General features: G+C 33.0%; 2 protein-coding genes across 4 annotated transcripts; both read left to right on the top strand.

Annotated features, from left to right (window-relative positions):
• Positions 1–8,592: 8,592 nt before the first annotated feature.
• On the top strand, positions 8,593–10,816 carry LOC111897095 (1-(5-phosphoribosyl)-5-[(5-phosphoribosylamino)methylideneamino] imidazole-4-carboxamide isomerase, chloroplastic). Its single transcript, XM_023893065.3, has 9 exons — positions 8,593–8,713; positions 9,019–9,179; positions 9,338–9,399; positions 9,487–9,694; positions 9,787–9,872; positions 9,935–10,036; positions 10,130–10,263; positions 10,343–10,391; positions 10,508–10,816. Exons 2-9 carry the CDS (start codon positions 9,050–9,052, stop codon positions 10,682–10,684), a joined length of 948 nt encoding a protein of 315 aa, XP_023748833.1. The 5' UTR covers positions 8,593–8,713; positions 9,019–9,049; the 3' UTR covers positions 10,685–10,816.
• A 3,097-nt stretch (positions 10,817–13,913) lies between these two features.
• LOC111897088 (heme-binding-like protein At3g10130, chloroplastic) lies at positions 13,914–16,963 on the top strand. 3 transcript variants are annotated; one of them, XM_052766880.1, is made up of 9 exons: positions 13,914–14,262; positions 14,355–14,441; positions 14,531–14,601; positions 14,679–14,780; positions 14,893–14,997; positions 15,102–15,237; positions 15,351–15,460; positions 15,550–15,644; positions 16,919–16,963. In XM_052766880.1, exons 1-8 carry the CDS (start codon positions 14,073–14,075, stop codon positions 15,622–15,624), a joined length of 876 nt encoding a protein of 291 aa, XP_052622840.1. In that variant the 5' UTR covers positions 13,914–14,072; the 3' UTR covers positions 15,625–15,644; positions 16,919–16,963. The 3 variants fall into 3 exon arrangements, with proteins under 3 accessions (XP_052622840.1, XP_023748825.1, XP_023748826.1); XM_023893057.3 differs by lacking the exon at positions 16,919–16,963 and having other exon boundaries at positions 13,918–14,262; positions 15,550–15,837; XM_023893058.3 differs by lacking the exon at positions 16,919–16,963 and having other exon boundaries at positions 13,927–14,256; positions 15,550–15,837.
• The last annotated feature ends 6,898 nt before the right edge of the window (positions 16,964–23,861 follow it).

Genomic DNA, 23,861 nt, shown 5'->3' on the forward strand with positions numbered 1-23,861 from the left:
CATCAGGCCCGCCTCACTTCACCGGCGATTGTGACTCATCAGCGTCACCGTCTCGGAGACTGCGTCCCGACCCTATTTTGGTCGAATCCCTTGCCTCTGATACCTTATTTGCCTCTGATACCTTATTTAGTTGAGGGCGGCGACAGTGAACGAAGTCGAGGGCGGTGATGTTCGTTGGAGACTCACTTGGAAGAAAGCAATTAACAGGAGTCGCTGATATGTATAACGTCGTCGGCCATACCACAGTCCACCACCAAGATAAGTATCAATGATCCTATCTCCACACTTAAGTTTTTGGTAAAGCATTTACATATTTTCACTCCTCTTTAGTAGTTCCTAAAAATCGTTTACATCATTGAGACATATTTCTTTTTTAGATCCTCATATCTTATGTGGGTTTTGTAGTTGGATGTTATTGGAATCCATGAACAACAGTTCTTTGATGATTTGTATGATTTTTGTTGTAAAGGTGCTAATAATGATGGAAAACGGTCATACTTGCAAGTGTTGATGGTCATTACTTAAGGTATATAACTAATTTCCATAGCTAAATCATTTATCATGTATTTTGTTACCTGAATCGCCAAATCTTATGTCATTAACTCATTTTTTATAAAATTGTTTTAAACACTATCAACAATTCACTAATTCTGTCTAACTGTATTGTCACTAGGAATACAGGTGTTTGTCATTACTGTTGAATCTGGAATGCAAGAAATGGGTGTAAATTGTGGTGTTTTGATGATGACGAGTGAGGTGGGCTGGTTAGTATTAATACCCCTTTTTGCCTTATTAGTAGAGTATTTTTTTCTGGTCAATTTATGGTCAATGCTGGAACTGATGCATGAGTTGCTACAGAAATGGTGATTACAAATACTACAATCGAATTCAATTTCCACAATTGGGGAACATTCTTTGGAGAGAGAGAGAGAGAGAGAGAGAGAGAGAGAGAGAGAGAGCGAGAGAGCTTCTGTGAACAAAATAGAAGGTAATTATCATTTGATTTTTCTTCTTCTTTTTGCTTCTCAACAGCTTAAGACACACACTAACAAGAGAAACAAAACTATTTTTTTTCCTTACTTACATCTTCCTTATTGATCTAGATTATGTTATCTACTTGTTGGTGGGATTTCTATCAGTTTCAATTTTAACTTAAGGTGAATTGATCAAGTGCACATGAGATGTTTGATGAAATGCTCGAGTGAGTGTAGGCAATAATTTCTTTCATCTTTTGGCTGTGTAAAGATAGAGGTGGTAAGATGGGTAAGGATGGGACTAGTAATGTTTCATATACCTTGAATTGTAGACTTTTGTTTGGTGAATCACCATCAAATGGTTTTAACTACCAAATATTTGTCCATGCTGAAGGAGCATTGAAAGTATAATTGTTGTATTTCAGATGCAACCATTCCTATTTATCAATTTATTCTTTTTCTAAGTGCTCCTTATCATACAGGTCCTCTGCATCATTGATTCTAGTTATCATATATTTGATGATATAAAAATCTCACGTTCTCCACGGTTAATCGATAAAAGAGAATATGACCAAAAGCAAGAAATTTGTGTTCTTTACAAAGAAAGATTATTAGTTTCCGTACCCTTCATTGGAATTTCTGTTATGAGCTCTCAACTACCACTACTTTATAAACATGTAAATGAATATCCTTAATTGTTTATGAACTACTAACAATTTCCTTTGTTTTAGAATCACAGACTTTCATCTTGAGCTTGAGCAAGATGTGATTTTAAGTCTGTCTAAGTTGTTTAAAGCAGTATCCTCAAGGTTTCATAGCAGAGGAACGCCACATATACTCTTGACTGGCTTCATGCCAATCTTTGTGAGCCTAATATGAAGGTACTGGATGCATCCTGGTACATGCCTGATGAACAAAGAAATCCACTTCAAGAGTATCAAGTGCATATTTTTTCTTTCTGAACTTCTGTATGTGGCATTTTATCGAACACTTGTATGATCACTTGCTGATATTATTCAAACGGGGTATTAACAGGTTGCACACATTCCTGGTGCTCTTTTCTTTGATGTAGATGGGATATTTGATCGCACTATTAATGTGAGACACTTATCATTCAATCCTTTCTGTGTTTTTCTTTTGAAGTAAAACTGAAAATATGGAACCTTTAATTCAGCTGCCACACATGTTGCCATCTGAAGAAGCATTTGTTGCTGCTGTTTCTGCTCTTGGTATTGAAAACAAAGATGGAGTTGTTGTTTATGATGGTAAGGGGATCTTCAGTGCTGTTCGTGTCTGGTGGTAAGTTTCATTTCCTTAAAATTATGAGGGCATTTTTGTCTTTTACCTTCAACTTCTGAGGTAAATTTTCTAACTAATACAAAAATGTGTACATCTCTTTCATGATATTCCTTTTGGCAGAAACCTGAGAGAAGGTTGTTAATATCTGTCCATGTTAAAGGAACATTGAAGGTATAATCGTTGATTCATATTTATCACTTTATTCCTTTTCTAAGTGCTACATTTGTTTTTTTTTCCACATCATACAGGTTCTCAGCATCTTTGATTCAAGTTATCATATCTTCAATGATATAAAAATCTCGTGTTCTCCTAGGTTAACTTAATCCTGAAATAGCAGAACTTAAAGAAAGGCTTGTAGCCAGTAGGGCTACCCGAGTAGAGGTTTGCTAATAGTTTTACTTGGAGTTATTTAAAAAATAATATATATATATATATATATATATATATATATATATATATGTGTGTGTGTGTGTGTGTGTGTGTACTGATTATTTTTATGGATTGGTAGATTGAAACAAGAAGAACAGAGCTTGAGACGAATCTATCAACAAATCTTTTTAGATGGAGACAAGAACTGGAGGCAGTTCAACAGTCAACATTCTTGTACATTAGTTACAATTTCAAGTTCAATCTGGCTGGCTGGTTGGGAGTTGAGGAGATTGGTTTGTACAATTTCAAACCAAGTGTACGACCTGCGCCTCTTGAAGTTCATATACAGGAAAGTCAACTTTCTTTTCCATATGTATAAAAGTCTCAAATACAGAAGAAAATTTCAATTATTAATAATTAATCATTTCAATTTACAAGGGTACCCAAGGAAATTCTTCTGTCTAAGAATGAATAGCATGAATAAGGCAACCTCTGCTGCCATATTTACACACTCACCAACAAAACAGTTTTAATTTTTGTTTCATCTCGTCGGCAGACAAGGCTCACTGCATTCGAACTCATTCACATATTTTAAGTAATTTTTTAGAAATGACAGCTCGTGTAGATACTATTTTATTCATTAAATTTATATTTTATTTTCTTTTGCAAGGCAGTTTCTTTCCATGCCCGAAGAGGCTTTACAGATGATTGTTTTTCAGGACACTGATCAGAATCTTAGTCACACTCTACAATTCGGTTTCGGATTACATCATGCAGGATTAAACAACAAAGATAGATCTTTTGTTGAGGAAATTTTTGCAAACAACAAGATTCAGGTAGGGCTTTTACTACTTTTTGAAAAATATCGTCAGTACCCTTGATTGACCTGTGCTGTAAATAAATTATATGAACGTGAGTAAATGACCATTTTACCCTTCTGTCAATGGAAGTTGATAGCCATACCTCTATATTTATCCCTACTTCTCGTGATCTCTTGAACAACATATTTACTCTTACTATATCATCACCTAATTGCTTATGAAATATCATTTTATTTCTATTTTTATATTAGATCATATTATTTTGCTTATTCAATATGTGGAGGTCTAGTTTAACGAGTATCAGTTTATCAAAGAGGTTAATTATTGGATCAATAATATAAGTATACCATTTTATTATTTATTATGCACAAAAAATATAAATATATAGAAAGAACTTTTTTACTAAGTTTACAAATAATAATGTTTGAAATAAAGTTTCATAAAACAATAAGTAACGATAACTTATGAATAGTTTGAAAATTACTTCAAAATAACCTTGTGATTATTTACAAAAAGAATACAGGGGAGGTGGCATATAGATTTTTTCTATATTATTCTACATATTTTTATTTATTTATTTAAGGTGATGGCAATCAATGAGTCATCGAGGCTGTGTGCTTCAATTACAACGGAAAATGTTCATCACATTCTTCCCCCTTCTACTTCTGACAACTTTTGTGCTATGAAAAGGAAGATATGATATTTTTCTCATATTATCATGTTGTCTTTTCAAATGTTTTTGAGAAATGCTTAACTTATGGAAGCCCAGATGAATGCCAACTTCTTGTAAATGAAATGCTTGGTTCCACTGATGAAAATGAGCCATTACAGGTCAGCAACTCTCTCTCTTTTTTTTTTTTTTGTAAAAATAAAAAACACATTAATTGTCTTTTTGGTAACTGAGTTTGTTGTAATGCAAAACAAAACTATAGACAATGATGAAAGATCCTTTTGGAAATTACGTTGTCCAGAAGGTTCTAGAAACTTGTGATGACCAGACACGCGAACTTATCCTCTATATTCTTGATATTTTCCCACTTTTTAAATCTTTTATCAAATTCTCACTTTTGGATACAGAGCTTGATGAGAGAATGTGTGACCTAAATCTTTTATCAAATTCTCACTTTTGGAGGTGGCCATAAGAAAAGGTAAGCAAAGGGTAATTTGGTATTTGTTGCTGTTATTGTATATTACAATACTTCCATGTATATATGTATAAAGTTTGTACTTATTCAGATTTGCCTTTTACCATTGATTTCCTTATTGAGGCATTGTACTTTGAAAATGTTAATTCTTACCTTTTGTCCATGTAGGATCCACCAGGAACAGGAAAAACACAAACAATTCTTGGGCTTCTTAGTGCCATATTACATACCAACTTAGTCTCTTAACTTTGTAAGACATTGATTACTTGAGGGTATTTTTAGTAACATTGTAAGAGATTGATTACTTGAGGGTACTTATGGTATATAATGTTATATTCTTTTGTTAACATGGTCCTTAGTGCAATGAATTATCTTTATTGTTTATGGTATTTTATTTTGTATTATGAGACTTTTATTGTGTTATTTAATTTGAAAATTAGTAAATCTATCAAAAAAGTATTTTATTTCTATTATGAGAAATTAAATGCAAATCTAATTTAAAAATTAATAAATATATAATTTTTTTTAAACATTTAAATTTACGATACGCAAAAATGTGTGTCATTTTCATTTATGACATGGCCTTTCTTGACAGAGGCTTTCTTGATACGCATTGCGTGTCATTAACACGCGCGTCGTAAGGTTACGACACGCGAATGCGAGTCGTCTTCCTTTATGACAGGGCCTTCCTTGATACGCATTGCGTGTCGTAAACGCGCGTCGTAATTGCGCGTCGTAAATGAGCGTCGTAAATGCGCGTCGTCTCTCTTTATGACAGGGCCTTCCTTGACGCGCATTTGCGCGTCGTCTGAGCCTTTTACGACGCGCAATGAGCGTCGTAAAAGGCTGTTTTTCTAGTAGTGACATCATTTGCATTTCAATTATGCATCAAAACTTGAAATCGACACCACTGTATGGTAACTTGTGGTAGAAATGAAAATTAGAAGCGAAGAACCAAAATTAAGCCTATTATTTGGATTCATGACCTAAACGAGGGGCATGTATGGAAAGGGAATTGTTAAATTAAGACAGTGGTTTCAAGAATTTGAGATTCTAAACACGTAAGTATTGATTCAATTGCCAAAAAGAAAGGGATATAAGTAAAGGTTGTAATTACCTGGTTAACAATTGCAAGAAGGAACCAGCTGCAATTGAAGGAAGCAACGAAAGGTAAAAACGAGAATGTCGAGCAATGAACGTACACCAACGATCATGAGGAAGACAACTTGAGGAAGACGACCATAGCATAAAACCTCGTTTGAAAGATTTTGATTTACAAAGTAAGGGTATTATGGTCGATTTAGACATTTTCTTAAATTAAAATGATTTTAAAATGTAATAAAAGCTTATTAAATAATAAAAATTATTTAAAATATAGATTTGGCAAATCTGATATTTTAAAATATTAAGAATGACAAATATGATATTTAGAGCTTAAGTTGGACGAATACGATATTTAGTCGTTTAATCTTTGTTTTTTAAGGGCTTCATTTTGGCATTCAAACTATTAACTTTTAACTTAAACGATGATTATGCAAATAGCAAACCCAGTCGATGAGGATGTTAGGTTTGTTGCTCGTGATGATATAATCTTGTTGCAATGAATAAAGCAGATTCCAAAAGCATGAACAATTAGTAAATCCCAGGCAACAACTGCTAAAATCTAAATTTGTTTTCTTTTTAACATGACAAAGTGTCCAAATTAAGAGGGTGCTTGGGATTTAAAGGGTGTTTGGAATTTTATTTTAAAGTTAAAAATGACTTTTTATCTAAAATGACTTATTGACTTATCAATGTGGAAAAATGAGATTTAAAAAAAAAAGTGTTTGAATTAGCTTTTTACTAACAAAAAATCAATAAATTAAAAAATGTTTGGCTAACTTATTGACTTTTGCTTGTTTTTTATTTTAATAAGTTACAAGTCATTCCAAAAAGTTGTAAATTATAACTTCATCAAAACTCATTTTAAAGGCTAAACCAAAAGTTGTTTTAAAAGTTTTATTAAGCATCCAAACATTTTTTTTAACTTATTGACTTTTCAAAAAGTCAATAACTTAAAAATAAGTTTCTAAATGAAATCTCAAACACCCTCTTAATCTAAAAACAATTTATTGGCTTTTTGAAAAGTAAACAAATCAAAAAAATGTTTGATAAACAGAAAATGATTTTTAAAAAAACTTCTTCTTAACCCTTCAAAAAAGAGATTTTAAAAAGTTAGAATTAGTAATTTTTTTTATGGCTTTTTGAGTTGTAAAAATCAATATCAATATTATCTTATAAAACCCTTAAACTAAGACAAACATTTTTTAGAAAAACAAATTATTGATTTTATCTCACTATAAAAACTAATCAAAACATATTTTTTTTTCTAATAAGTCTTGTTATATAAACGTCATTTTGAACATCAAACATTAGGAAAATTTGAAGACAAATATGGAATGAAACTTGAGTTTGAAAAAAAAACAACAAAATTTGAAAACACGCAAGAATAGATAGCTTTGTTGTATCGAAAACAATCTAATTCTTATTTTAGTATTCAACAATAGAATAGTAACAACTAGGTGTGAGATTCATGTATTACATGAGTTTATTTTAAAAAAATTAAATATAAAATTTTAACAATTTGAAAAGTTTGAATTTATAAGAAAAATGAGAATTTTTTTTGAATTATTAAAATTAATGAGGTTTTAATGTATTGAATACATTACATATATAAACCTTTCTAATAAATACCTTACATATATATATTACCTTACATATTAAATGTATAATTTTAATTTAATAAAATGAAAAATACAATAAAATGACAAGTGGAAAATAGAAAATTTAAAAATTTTAGAAAATGACATGTGTCCAAATGAAGACATGTGGCAAAAAACCTTTATTTATTATAGTAGAAGATATAGAAACTAGGGATGAGCAAACGGACCGGGAAACCGGCCGGAACCGGTCCCGGAACCGGAACCCGATGGAACCGGTCGGGCCGGGACCGGTACTGTAATTTTATGAATTTTTGGAACCGGGACCCGGTAAGAACCGGTCCTTGGAACCGGGCCAAAACCGGGAACCGGACCGGATAGTCTTTACAAAACACCCCATGCCTTTGTCGCTTGCACACTTCTACTTTGGACATAAAAAAAAGCGATCATGTAAGGATTTGAGAATCCATCGTTTTGTTGTTCGGGTTTTGCATTGTTGTTCGGGTTCTCCATTGTTGAATGAAGGATTTGAGATTGAAAACCATTTCATGATCTCGTTTTAAAGTTTTCCATTCGGTTACAATTTCAGGTGCATTTGTAAGTGTTTGCACTTCATTACAATTTATAGCTTCCCCTAATTCCTGAATTTACATGAAGTATTAAAAAGTGTTGAACTTTATTGATATTTAAAGAAAGAATGTGATTGTGTAGTTTTACCTCTTTTAGCAATTCGAAAGAATAGGCTGTTTTAGCATTTTGACATTTTTGCACCCATGTTTCTTCAAGCCAAAAAGAGTCTATGAATCGTTGTAATATCATCTGGGAAAGAAATTTGAAATATTTATATATCAACTTTTTTATATTATATGTAAAGTTTAACTCTACTTATATGAAATACTAAAAGAACTTGTTTAAGGGTATGCATATACATGAACTAATCCATGAAGTTCTCTCATATATAATCTTCACATGTGTTTAATGTAACTTTGAAACTCAAATAAATCTCCCAAAGACCGGACCCGGAATCGGAAAACCGTAAGCCCAAAATACATTGCTATTTCTCGAAGGCCGGTTCCAAAACCGAAAAACCGGACCCGGAATCGGAACCGGTAGAACCGCCGGGCCGGTTCGGTTCTTGATTTTGGCCGAAGCCGGTTCCCGGACCGGTTCCGGTTCCGGCCGGTTCGGTCCTTTTGCTCATGCCTAATAGAAACAAATAGCCCAAAGCCTAAAGCCATTGTAATCTGGGCTTTTGGGCTCTTTTATATTAAAAGTTTGTGGGCCCGTTTAATTGATTAGGGCTTCAAAGCCTACTATCCATCAAACGCCTGTTCGCCTTTAGCTTGGATTCCATTGTCGCCGGCGACGTCTCTCCGTCTCGCTTTCTGATCTTCAACAGTTAACGGGTAAGTTTTTTTTTTCAGCACCTACCTCATATTTCTAGTTTCTTGTTCGATCAAGCCTTTATTTCAATTTTTTTGAGACCGATAAGGAATAGAGTATACGAATAAGTAGATTTTGTCTGGGAAGATGGTTAGTGCTACATCCTTCCAATTGCATGTTCAAAATTGGCAAATCGGAGTCAAATGAATTACTCTTACACAGATGCTTTTGGTTTCAGATAGAGAACTTAACAGTATTTCAGTCTGTAATGATAAGATTTCAGTATGCATGTGTCTTATAGTTTCCGATCATCATCTTGCCGATGCAGGAGTGCTTAGTTGAATCATTGTTTGGAAAATATGCGACTTCAGAGCCTTCATTACAGTTCAACCTGGTTGCAACTCAATTCCTCCGATAGAGTACTCAAGTCTTCAATTTACACATCACCCAGGAAGCAGAAATTTGTGGCAGCATCTTCATCTAGCTCAAGTACGTTTATTTCCACTATTTTCCCTACTCATATATCTGATCATACATGCTCATGTTTGTGAGTAGATGAGAATACACACATAAACATGCAACTAGATACATGTTTGTTTCTCTTGATTTGTACCTCAATATAGAAAGTTCATTTTTTTTGGTGACAGAACCTCAACAACTATCAATCAAGTGCAATGTGAAGTTTCGCCCTTGCATTGATATACACAAGGTTTGTAATTGTTGATATTTTCTTTTTGCTTATACTTGTTGTCATCTTTGCATTTGTGTATCTTATTGCTTCATGTGGTGGTTTCAGGGGAAAGTAAAGCAAATTGTGGGATCTACCCTTTCAGACTTAAAGGAAAGTGATTCAAGTCTAGTAACAAATTTTGAATCAGATAAATCAGCTGCAGAATATGCCACCCTTTACAAAGAAGATGGATTACAAGGAGGTCATGTAATCATGCTTGGAGCTGACCCTTTGAGCAATAAATCAGCCATTGAAGCACTACACGCTTACCCTGGTAAAACACTTGTCATTTATTTTACCTTTTTTTAGACATTCTTGATGTTTGATAATATGTCTGAACTTACAGATTGTTGATTTGAGGAGTAGGTGGTTTGCAAGTAGGAGGTGGTATTAATTCAGGAAACGCCTTGAGTTACATAGAGGAAGGAGCCAGCCACATCATCATCACATCTGTATGTTTTTCTCTTCCCATATTTCAATTTTCAAAAAAAAAAATCTAAAAACTTAATTGCAGTATGTATTCAACAATGGAGAAATGGATCTTGAGAGGCTTAAAGGACTTGTTGACATTGTTGGAAAAGAAAGGCTTGTCTTGGACCTTAGTTGCAGGAAGAAGGTATTTGTTATTTATTATTAGTTCGTTACTATCTTTTATTATTGTCTATATATTTATTTAAAATTATTATTATTATTATTATTATTATTTCAGGATGGTAGATATGCGATTGTGACAGATAGATGGCAGAAATTTAGCGATGTGTTTCTTGATGAAATGACATTGAATTTTCTTTCGGCTTATGCTGATGAGTTTCTTGTACATGGTGTTGATGTTGAAGGGAAAAAGTACGTTTCTATTAATGTCATATTTGTTTTTATTAATGACCAATTTGTTGAATTTGTGTTACTTATTTATTTATTGCAGATTGGGAATCGATGAAGAGCTTGTAACACTGCTTGGGAAGTATTCACCAGTGAGTAGAAAGAAGAAACTGTTGAATATTAAATGCTTTTATGATTCAGAAAATTACAATGAATAATTAAATTATATATACAGTAATAATGTTTAATTAATGGTTTGATGTTTCAGATTCCAGTTACGTATGCTGGTGGGGTGACAGTGATGGAGGATTTGGAGAGGATAAAAGTAGCAGGAATGGGACGTGTGGATGTTACAGTGGGGAGTGCTTTGGATATTTTTGGTGGTGATTTGGGTTATAAGGATGTTGTAGCTTGGCATTCCCAGCAAGAGGCACTTACAGTGTAGTTTGTTTTGTGTATTTTTTTTTTTTTTTTTTAATCGAAGAATAGAGAATGCTGATTTGAATGTGACTCTCTCTGTTGTAGTTGTTACTCGATATATTAATAATTTGCATGACATTTGAAACGTTATTTGTCATCACCCTGCAGGTGGGTTGAATTTGATGAAATTGAAATACAGTAAAACCCGACTTAAAAGGTCATAGTGTTGAAAAATGAAAACTGAAACAGTTTCAGAATTGTCAAATGACAAAGATGCGGAAAGTTAATACTTGTAAAGTTAAGATAAAAGGCTCGAAAGTTGTTTCATATTCATATTCATTGAATTGTGATTACAAATGATTTAAAGTGCTATGAAACTTCTAAAGGTGCTCTAAGCACTCTAAAGATGCTCTTGGATGTTACAAAGTTAAAGGCTCTCAAATTCTCTTTAGAAAATTGTGGAGATGAATGAGCAATCGAGCAACTAGGGAATGAGAAACTTTATAATAAGTGTAAGGGCCTTATTTATAGGACTTGGAAAAACCCATGACATGGTTTGACCAATCAGGTCTTGAACCTGTAAGCTTTGTTTGTTTAGAAAGCTTTGCTAGACTTGAAAACTTAAGTCATCAACCACTTAGACATTCTTCAAGCCTGAAATATTTTGATAATTTTTGTTAGGCAAATATAATTAAATTTTCAACTTATTTAAAGTGACAATCACATAAAAATATTTCCAACATAATTTAATATTATACAATTTGATCATTTTTGTAACGAAAATATTTCTTAAGAATTATCAATAAAAGAGGGAAAGTAACAAACTTTTGCATTTATACACATCTAGTCATATATTGTTTTTATACATATTTTGACCAATCTTCCACACCCTACTAAATGACAAGAGCCCTGAGGCTGGACGGAGTGGGAGCGAGAAAGGGGTGAGAGAAGCTTCCCTCACTCTTGAACACCACTCCGTGGGCGAGGGAAAGAACCGCGGAAAAAGAGGTGGGGGGAGGGGGTGCCGCACTCTCTCTCTTCATGTTATTGGAAAGTTTTGTTTTGTTTTTTTTTTCTTTTTATCTTTTTTAATATTTATAAAATTATATACCTACTATAAAAATATAAAAAATATATCAAAATTCATGGTTTTTGATTCCCTACCAAATGAGTATAATATATGTATGAAATATATTTAAAAAAAAAGTGAGGGAAGGGCTTCTCATCCATTCCTTGGCTTTTAGACGAGGGAAAGGAAAGTGAGAGAAAGAGGGGTATGGCCCACCAAAAGTGAGGGAAACTTCCCTCCCACACCCTCCGGTCTGATGAGGTAACAATCGTTAGACTCATGCTTATGGACAAACGACAAGCTGGCAATCCTAAAGAACACCCTCACATGCATTCTCAAGGTGAGGGCCCGATTCTAAAAGGATGCAATCGATGCCAACAATTGAGTCATACTCGTTTAAACTATCAAGCTCATATACCAACCGAATCACTAAAGTCGAAGGTCTCAAGTAAGGACAGTAAGAATATGGCTAAGGCTAACGTTGTGTACAAGAATTCAGAAATCCTAATTGAAGGTTATTATTACACGTTTGATTTAAATGAATGAATTTTTAATTGCATACTAAGCTATTTTATCAAATCGTTCATTGTATTATATGAAATTGTAGAGTCGCCTAATTAATTAACTAGTACAATCATTTACACCATAAATTTTTGAACATAATTTAACCAATTTGTACAAATAACTACTTAATTCTAACATCTTCAAACAAGTTATGCAAAACAAGTAGAATCATGAGAATCTCAACTGCTTGTTGGTATATCCAAGTAGTATATTTCCAACCCGTAAGCTATCTTTTTCATTTTTTTTAATGGAAACTTGGACAAAACCAACTTGGAATAAATTACAACATACAAGCTCTTAGTTCTCAATGAAAGAAATCAAAATTTCGAACTAACTTCAAGATTTTGAAATAGTTCTTAGTAAGATTTCCGAACTAGTTTTTGGTAACATTTTTGAACTCATCCTTGGTTACATTTTCGAACTATTTCTTCTTAATATTTTCAAATTGCATCGTTAGAAGATTATTGAACAAAATGGTATGAACATAATACCTTGTTTATGTACAACCCAAAATCAACCTTTTATATAAGAATTCCATTTTTAGTATTTAAAAAATAATGCTACATTTTGGAAAACCATTTTTGAAATCCATAGATAATTTTTGAAATTTCATTTCAGATGGACTATGTAAAATTTGTTTTGGAAAAAGAGTCACAAATGTCAATAGTCCTGGAAAATGTGTTGTGTTGTGTCAGATTTGCGTCTAGCTGAAACATTGAACGGGTTCAAAAAGCTTGACTCTAACCCGACCCGTTTATCATGTTGTGTCGAGTCAATCTATTTATTTTCGTGTTAGGTTGCGAATTAAGGTTAGAACTTGTAAATATGTTTCATGTCAGGTTGAAAATATTTAACAAGTTGAAAGAGTAGGAGTTAGAAGGCAAAAAGAAAAGAAAAATGAAAAACATAAATGAATAGGAGTTGGGAGGCGGAAAGACGAAATTCATAGTATATAAAGGATACAACGGAAAGTTGGAGTTGGGAGTGCAAATGTTCAAGTTCGCGAGAAGGAGGGAGTAGTCGAGTGGACCCGTAGAGTATTGAAAATAAACGAAATTCAGAAAATAAAATTTTGATCTAGCTGTTTAAGTCATTCCACGTTACAAAGCGACCAAACCCAAATATTTTCTTGTATATAAGATTTTGGTTTTGGTCTTACCAAGTTATCTAAGTAATTAAAAAACAAATTTGTATATAAATGAATATGTAATTTTCAAGGGGGAAATTCTCGATCTTTAACATGTATAATTCCTATGTCATGACGTATCCGCCCGTATAATTAAACCAGATTGGAATTGATTACTCAAAATGGCTTATTTTATATCATGTTACTTACTCTGTCAGTTTTTACCGCTTTTAACAAGGAAATTGTCAGAAAAATATCAATATTTTCAGAAAAGTTTCACTTTAGTCAAAAAAAAAAAAAATTGAACATAAAAGTCCAAATTATTTCATTTTGGCCAAAATTAACAAATATACTTTTTTTAACAGAAAATAACATATTATCTTGTAAAATCAAATAATTGGAATTTTTCTATTTCATTTTTTTTTGGATTAGAGTAAAACTTTTTCAAAAATATTATTTCTTTTTTATAATTTCCGTTAACATCCATACCTCTTGTTTTGTTATATTTGTTCAAGAAAAGATCGTTGATGGTAGCGGTTGTAGTTTGTCGACGTTTATTAATTTATTTTATTGGAATGAGTGGAACTGAAGGCCAAAGTAACTACCATCAGACTCACCACTACCAACTGAAATTCAAATAACTCCAAGGCAACAATGTCTCGATCAATTTACCCTTCTACTGTAACCCTAGTCCCCAAATCAATGGCCACCGAAAGACCACCATCATCCGTCGTCGCAACAAGAAGAACCACCGCTGCTAACAATATGTCTGCTCTTGAAGCTCGAGTATCTCTTATATTCGCTCTCGCCTCCCAAACTACTTCCGTCTCTCAACGACGTAGATGTCTTCAATTCCCCCCTATTCTTTACACTTTCCTATTTTGATTATACTCGGTAATTTGATATGTAACCGTACGTTTAATGAATTTGTTGTAGTTTTGGCGGATTTGGCGACAGAGACGGCCAAATATGTGTTTCCGAAGAGGTTCGAGAGTCGGAATTTGGAAGAAGCTTTGATGTCAGGTTTGTGTAATCTAAAGGAACCAATTTAGACGTTTTTCTTCTTCTTTTCTTACTTTAGGGTTTCTATTTCTGCAATTTTGTGTTTCCAGTTCCCGACCTGGAAACCGTGAGGTTCAAAGTTTTGACCAGAAACGATCAGTATGAGATCAGAGAACTCGAGGTATTGCTTAATCTCCTTATAAACAAGTTTTTTTTTTCATGTTCCTCCTGGTAACTCTGATTTTGGCTTTCAATCAGCCTTACTTTGTAGCTGAGACAACTATGCCTGGAAAATATGGATTCGATCTAAATGGTGCATCTCAATCGTTCAATGTACTAGCTGAATACCTATTTGGTAAGGTATTCAATCTCTCCTTACAGATTTCTTGATACAAATAAACTTTAGGAACATCAACATACTACAATACAATTATCTTTTTATATCGTTCTTGATCCGTATATGTTCTTCCAGAATACATTAAACGAAACAATGGAGATGACAACCCCTGTTCTTACACGAAAAACACAATCTAAAGGTGTGGCAATGGATATGACTACCCCTGTGATAACAAAGAAGGTAGGTCAATACCTCCATTACAATCTACATGTTTATAGAATATAGAGTTTATATATAGAATCTTCTCTTATCTTTGTTATTTACCATTTTCGGATAATATTCAGCTGGAAGATGAAGATAAATGGAAGATGTCATTTGTGATGCCTTCAAAATATGGTTCCAAGTTGCCACTGCCTAAAAACTCTGCTGTAACTATCCAAGAGGTACCAGGTAGAACTGTGGCTGTTGTTGCCTTTTCAGGTGAGTGATTCCTTTCATTGATTATATTCTAAAAGAAAGACGAAATTAGCCTATTTTGATTAAAAGAAAATGTACATTTATGAAAAATATGGCATTCTGAAATCTCAATTCAGGGTTTGTGAGTGATGAAGATGTTATACGCCGGGAATCAGCACTCAGGAACAGCCTAAAGAATGATAGTCAATACAAAGTAAAAAGTGGAGCATCTGTGGAGGTTGCACAGGTAATTAAATTATATAAATGATCTTAAAAGAATAAAAAATAAATTCAAGCATAAATAATTAATAAGAAGTGTTTATGTATTATATTCAGTATAACCCACCATTTACACTTCCATTTACACGGCGTAATGAGATTTCCCTAGAAGTGGAAAGGAAACAAGAGTAGCAAGCACACAGATGTATCATGTATGTGTTTCCTGATTCCTATGTTACACAGACAAAACTAGTTAATTACATGTTGATATACATAGTATGATAAGGTGTGTTCATATGTGTTGGCTGTATATAACTTACAGAAATTTGGTAATACCTGTTGAGGAGGAGGTTGTAATTTGTAAGCATCTTAATTCACTTTAGTCGACTTTCCACTTGTTTGGCCTGTTTCATCTTTAACTATGATTATAAATGTTGGCCATTTGATCCATTAGAAATATAAACTAGACAAAATTTAAAAAACGGTCCCTCTGTTTTTCGAAAAGTAGCAAGGTGAGGACAACTTTCAAAAACGCTCCGAATGTGGCCCTGTGGTTTCAAAAAGTTGCAACTTTGGTGCTTTTTAGCGTTCCGTTAGTGAAGTTGGATTAAGTATACATGAAATGACAAATTTACTCCTTTTATAAAAGTCAACACACCCTCACCCCTTTACTCTCTCCTCTTCTCCCCTTATGAATGGTGGTTAAAGATGGTGGTGATGGGTGGCGGTGGCTGAAGGCAATGATGGTGGTGGTGGTGGTCAGGCTGAAAGTGGTGGTGGTCAAAAAAGGACCAACTTGCCACTTTTTAAAAAGCATAGGAACCGAGTATATTGCTCATTTTTTTAAAAGTAACATCAACAGTAAGACAAAATGTTATGCCATTTTTTGAAACAGCATGGGCATTTTTTAAGGGTTCTGAAAGTTAGTCTCACTTTGACACTTGAAACCATAGGACCATTTTTGAAATTTTGTCTATAAAACTATAGGCCAAACCAGCCAATTTTTGGTACTTGAAGGAGCCAAACACATTAGATCGTTTCTAGTTATTCACCAAATTAAAGCAACAAGAAGCAATCAAACTTTCTGATTTTGTTAAAAACTAATTCAAATTGAAAAATTAAATATATTACTATATTTTCTTTCTACTTATTTTCTTACTCACGCCAAGACAAATGTTATATTTAGATAAAATTAAAAACATTTTAAAATATTTGTCAATATGGATAAAAAGATAAGTAATAAGAAATAGAAAGATATTTAATTTCTCAAAATTTACATTTATTTTCTATTAGATACTGTACTATACTCACGATATTGACTAAAAACCGATGAGTGCACTTGTAGCTTCACTTTAACGGCTTCTTTGATCTTTTCAAACCTATCATAACTACTAGATGAGGCCCATTATTAATTGTTACTATCTTTAATTTCATATCGACATGAGTGATGAATGACAACACTAACACAATTACTTATTGGTTGCAGGACTCAATTGCATTATCCAGTCAATTTGGATTATACCACAAAGTGTATATATATATATATATATATATATATATATATATATATATATATATATATATATATATATATATATATATATATATATATATATATATATATATATATATATATATATATATATATATATATATATAGGGGCGGCTCAATAAGTTTGGGGGCTCTAAGCAAACCAAAAATTTGGGGCCCTTTGAACTATTCACAATTCACAAAGTAATAAAGTATAACTGAAATTATAAAATACCATTGAAGTGTAATAGCGAACTTTAGTTTGAGAAAGATCATAAATTTTTCAACAATGGACTAATGGAGTTTACCTTCAGTGATAGATAATCAGATGAGTAGATGGCAGATAATCGATCTTTGAATCTTTCCTTCAGAGTTCAGATGATCAGATTGTGATTGTTTTGATTTTTGAACAATGAAGCTTACATACAAAAGTACAAATCATGAGAAGGAGTTATCAGAATATCAGTTATGTTGTTATGGAGAAGCCGACTAGCCGATAATGGAAAAGGAGCCTAGAATCGTAATCGCTAATCAGAGATTCAGAGTCCGAGAATGGAGAAGAAAATTAACAGAATTTTTGAGCCGTGTGTGAAGGCTAGCTATCCAGATTCATTGATTTAATATGGACGTTAGAGGTAATATGTATTTGGTATTTGATTAAGTGGGGGCCCTAAGCCCTATCTTTGTTGAGATACAAATAAAGCCGGCCCTATATATATATATATATATATATATATATATATATATATATATATATATATATATATATATATATATAGTGCGGACATGTGTCGACAGTTACATTGTATGAGAATAACTAAGAGAATGTGTTGATGGTAATGTGAATACATTCAACCTTATATAACTAGTGTCATTATAAGATATTTTCACTAATTAAATCGTCTATAAGAGTAGTAGTATGGACATTTTTTTTATGATTTCAATTATGTCAGAATGTGATTTTGATAATTGTATTTTGTAAAAATAAGAACGAGTGAATAAGGATGTGTGAGAACAAGAATGAATGAGAATTAGTAAGAGTGCATGGTTGCATGATAATGACAATAGTTATGTGTATTTAAACATATTCACATTACCAAACAACTTATTCTCTTAATCATTTTCACATAATAGCATTATTCATACATGTTCGCACAATAGATGTCCTTCACATTTAAACCTAGTTCTCATACGAATAGGGTAAGAGGGAGGTATGATTAGATAATTGTACCTATATTCAAGAGAGACAACTTCGATAACAAATGACCTCATTGCTTAAACTTTAATCTCTGTCTCATTCTTCTTCTTCATTGGCCAATATTCTAATCAATATATCATAAATGGTCTAACTGTGACCCTGTAAAATGCAAGAAATAACAACATACCTCTGTTGTTTTGTTTATTACATCTTATTTTTGTTTTTTCTTTTTACAACATTGTATTTTAAAAAATCTACCCGGTTATAGTAATTTCATCAAAATACATAGTAATTATTACTAATACTAGGTAGATTTTTCAAAGTAATAGATTTTTTTTAAGTAGGATATTATAATTATAATACATAAATAAATGAAACTACAAATCTTACTAATTGAGACCATCTTGACCAAGGGGAACTTCCAAAATTCTAGTCACATAAAAAATAACCGATTTTTGTTATTACATGTATCATATTATTTCCGTAAAATTCTTTCACCTAGCAAGTAATATGTTTACTAGAGAATTAAAGTGAAACAAATAAATCACATGATTGAACTAAATATATTAACTTACAAGCTTTCATGTTATTACAATTCATGCTGATCAAGTTTCACTGTATCTTTTATGCTCACTGACTACATATTCTTTGTATGTTGAATCTATGGAGGTATTATAACTCATAAAAAAACTAGTTTAATTCAGGTATGCTATCTAAAACAGGCTTCCATCTTCCACGATTTCTATCATCTTCATCATCATCATCATCATCAATCACATCAAATCTTTCTTTTTTCATATGTGAAACCAGTTCACCTACTGAAACACCTCCTTTTCTCAACATCACCTCCAACTCTTGCTTACTTATCACCACCTTAATCCTCACAACTCCATTATCTCTCTCTGATTCTGCCTTTATTACCGGAATTGCCACTGGATAAAGCACAACTGGTACGACTGGATGAGCTTTCATGGGTTCTTTATGTTTACTGATTTCCCAATCTGCTTGCATGACCTTGTTTTGTCGAATGATGCAGTTCCCCATTTTTGCTTGTTTTTTTGGTTTCTTTTAGTTGTTGAGTAAGGTTGTATGGATTATGTTTGTGGTGTATTTATAGAAATAAAGTATGAGGCTGCCCTTGTACTTTTTGATTATTACAAAAATACCATGTTGCACTTTGGACCCCACTTAGAATCTTTGTTGGTGCTTTGTGTTTGATCTTCTCATAATGACCTCTTAAATTCAATTTTTACGGTTGCTTTATTCAAATATTTTACTGGAGCTAATGCAATATCATATACAATTACTGTTAGATTGATAATGCTCACTTATTTCCGATTACAAATATATGAGTAATAATAATAATTTTATAATTCTAAAAAAATAAAATTAAACCATGTAATTGTCACGTGACTGCCACATGGACCAACATATGCCAAGTTGCATGTCACACATAAACTGCTAAACCTGCATCCTACTATAACATATGATAATGGTCTAATTTTTACACTTTTTGAGCTTTTATAGTTGAAATGATGATTCTAAAAGAGTTTGATGGTCAGTCCTACTATAACATACGATAATGGTCGGATGCATCAAAAATCGTATGTTTGTGGTCTAATTTTTATACTTTTTGAATTTTTATAGTTGAAATGGTGATTCTAAAAGAGTTTGATGGTCAATTTTATTACTAACCCTAGATGTTATTACTTGTTTAGTTGTTTTCATGATATTGGTAATGAAAGTGGGTTATTGACGTACACCAAGGTCAGAGTGATAAATAAGTTAGGATCGTGTAGGACCACTAAAGCTTTCAACCAAGTGGTTGACTCTATATCACTTGCTACATTTGCACACTTTGACTATTTTAATATCTCCATTTGGGCAAATAGGCAATAACATCAAAAACGTGTATTGTGGGACTCTCTGTTCCTTGTTGATGCTAGCTACCTTTAAATGGGGGTTATGGTCTACCAAATGAGCATAAAAGCGTAGGATATGAATAGGGGAAAGTTGGCATGCTAAACGAGAATTTTTGAAACACTTATGATGGAATGAATATGATTGCGATTGCAACTTATATACCATCCACTTCATGGGGGCATGAATATGGATTCCATAGGGTGTTTGTGGTAAGTGATGTATTCTTGACGTATGTAATGATGTAAGTAATATATATGAATATATGAGGGTATTTGTAGGAAGCTTCACTTTGTAAGGATAATTATATATTTGATAAGCCACAAAGAATGTATCCCATTTATTCATTGTGTAACTTGAACTTTTAAAGGGAGGGGAGGGGACCATGAATCATGACTTATTTATGTGTAATTTGGATTATTAGATTTTCTTTAATACTTGGTTGAATTAAACCTCAAACCAATCATATTATATTCCTGCTAATGAAAATTTTAATTTATACAATAGAAATATACATATGAAATAGTAGTTTAATCGAAGATTTTTTGGTTAATATCATAATAAAAAAATTTGATTTTCTGTTTTTTTTTTCTTGTTTAAATCTATTTTCTATTGATTTTCTAATAAATCATCACAAATTTGTATTTTTTTCGTTCTTATCATTTTGAACAGGTTTACCAGTATTGACAATTATTTTTCGGAAAAAATCTACATTTTTAAAAGAAACTCATTGTACTTCATAAACGTTTTCGTTTTGATCTTTTTTTATTTCTTTGTGGCTCATAATTGTTATTGTTTCTATTGTTGTTGTGGTTTTCATTTTTCAACATTGAAACTTGAAGAAACATTAAAGCAATTTCAGATCAATGAAAAAAAATATATTTTTTCTTGTTATTATTGGAAAATTAATTTTATTAATTTCCAAAAATGGATTTTCTCCATTTTGAGCACAAATTTAATACTCTAAATATAATCAAAACGAGTTATTGATTATATATTTGTGTTCTCCTCCATGATATCTACGTTTCGATATATCACACGTCCAAAACGGATTAAAAATGAATGAGAAATTACTTGTCAAAGTAAGACAATTGAAGAGAAGATAAATGAGTTAAGGCTCTCTCTTGCGCGCGCACGCAGGGGGGTGCAAATGCGGGCTATTGAACTTGTGTGCGAGCGCGCATCCTGCTGACTCGAATACAGCACTGGTCGACCAGAAAAGTTCAAGGACCTTTTTGTATTTTTTCTTTTTGGTTAACTGTTACAAAAACGAATTAAGAGCTATTAATCATAGATTTCGGTTTTGATTCTTTGATTAGTTCTCTTATTTAATTGTGACAGTTACGATTCCGTTTTAATGATATCGATTACAGTGGGTATTATAAATACAATCCCTATGTGACTAGTTAAACACACCGAATGAAACGAAATCAATATCTTCCTCTCTAACGCTTCTGCTTCATCTTTTCTCTCTTGCTGCAACCAATGTATAATCCGGGTCAAGTGAGGGTTAGGACAATCTAGAAGAATTGTTTTCCACTGTTGTATCCAGGGAAACAAACACCCATATATGGCGAATTTGTTTTAAGGAAACTGTGTTAAACACAGGCCTCAGTCAAGAACTTTATGCTTTTGTTCTTTCGTACAATTTTGGGTTATATTTTCCTAACAATTATTTGTTGGTAAAATGTATATCAAAATTATATAGAAAAACAGTTCACAAACTATGAGTTGTAAATCTAATTTCATTTTAATGTAAATATTCATAATAATCTTATTAGATTTCTTTGAGATTTAATATTTTCATGTCAATACTCGTATAAAAAATAACGAAGAACATCTAGTCTTCAAATTAACATATGTAGAGCATTTAGTCTTCAAATTAGCAGGCAAATAACCATTTGTAATACGATTACATTTAAGCTATCAAAGAACATTCAATCTCCAAATTAACTTACATTAAACCATTTTTGACGGAGCTTTATACCTCCATCCAATTTAGAATATATATAACCTTCATCTTCCAAATTAGCAAGCACAAATACAAACAAACTTCCATCTTCTTCCACCAACAAAACATAGGAATTAAGAGTTAAAACAAAAAAAAGTTGTCGAATAAAAATCACAAGAAGTTTAAACATTTAAAACAACAAAAATTCATAAATTTTTTACAATCATAGTTTTCAAAACATTTTCAAACATCAGAGTCTCCCAAAATCATAAGTCAGTGGATGTGTATGGTCAATGCATTCGTCTTTTCGTGGCCATCCAAACTACCTGAAACATAACCCAAAATTGTAAGTCAACACTTAGTGAGTCCCCCCAAAGTACCAATACATAAACATATAACATATACAATAACAGCATGCTGGGTCCAATCAACCATCAGGTTGGAATACCATAGACACAATCAACCATCAGGTTGGAATGCCAATATACAATGAGTCCTGTCATCCTCATGATGGAATACCCGGGCCCAATCAACCATCGGGTTGGTATGTTCCCGGCCTGTTGGCTTACGCGCAAAGCAATAAAGCCTCAACCACCAACCAAATATGTGTACATATAACAGATAAACATATAAACAGTCTACAGATAGTCAGGCAGATCTACAGATCACCAAGCATAACATCATCCTATATACCAAGATACAGATCTAACAGATCACTATAGCACTATAACATACTATGACATAATAAGATATCAAATCCAAAGGGTCGGCTGAAACATCCCAAAAATACAATCCAAAATTTTCAGTTTAAATCATTAAGAAAACCATAATTATCAAATCATCACATAAAAATCATAAGTCATTGTTTCTCGAAATATCATAGACATCTGTCAAATATATCAAATGATAAACATCCTAGGCTAATCAAATGGTGTGTACACTGCAATCATCCCGAGCTCTTCCCCTTGCTACCGGAAGTACCTGAAACCAAAACTGAAAACTGTAAGCACGAAGCTTAGTGAATCTCCCTGAACTACCACATACCATACAAATAATCATGCTACTAGGAGATACAGGCCCCGCCCACACTCAGCTAACTAGGAGATACGAGCCTCGCCTACACTCCGTTGTCTAGGAGATACAGACCCCGCCCACACTCCGCTGACTATGAGATACGAACCTCGTCCACTTTCGGCTAACTACAAGACACGGGCCCTGCCCACACTCGATTGACTATGAAATACGGGCCCTGTCCACACTCGGCTAACTATAAGATACAGGCCCGCCCACACTCGACTAACTATGAGATATGGGCCCCGCCCACACTCAACTACTGAACATACATACAAGTATCACATAAACAACTAGTATAGACAAATCTATCCATCAGTCCTATATACATACTCAAATCATGCTATAAGATACAAGCCCCACCCACACTCAACTATCTATGAGATACGGGACCCGCCCACACTCACATTCCTAACAACACATACAAGTATGACACAGACAACAAGTATATCAATCCAACAATCTGACTGATATCTATACTCAGGTAATAATGAGATACAGGCTCCGCCCACCCTCTGTGTTCCTATCAAGAACATATAAACTACACGGGCCGACATTGGTGCCTTCGACCCGTTCAAAATAGGAGGAAACTCACCTCGCACTGCAGACGATCCTTGGCTGCTGGTTGCCGGCTCACAGATTCCTGAACTGTCAACATCAAATAAACCCAATTAACAATCGGGTTCCAATGCATAACCATAAGTACACACTTGGGGTAAAAGGACCATTTACCCCTAACATATCTTGGTCCAAGACCA

The sequence above is a fragment of the Lactuca sativa genome, chromosome 8 (genome assembly GCF_002870075.4).
Source record: "Lactuca sativa cultivar Salinas chromosome 8, Lsat_Salinas_v11, whole genome shotgun sequence".
Lineage (NCBI taxonomy): Eukaryota > Viridiplantae > Streptophyta > Magnoliopsida > Asterales > Asteraceae > Lactuca > Lactuca sativa.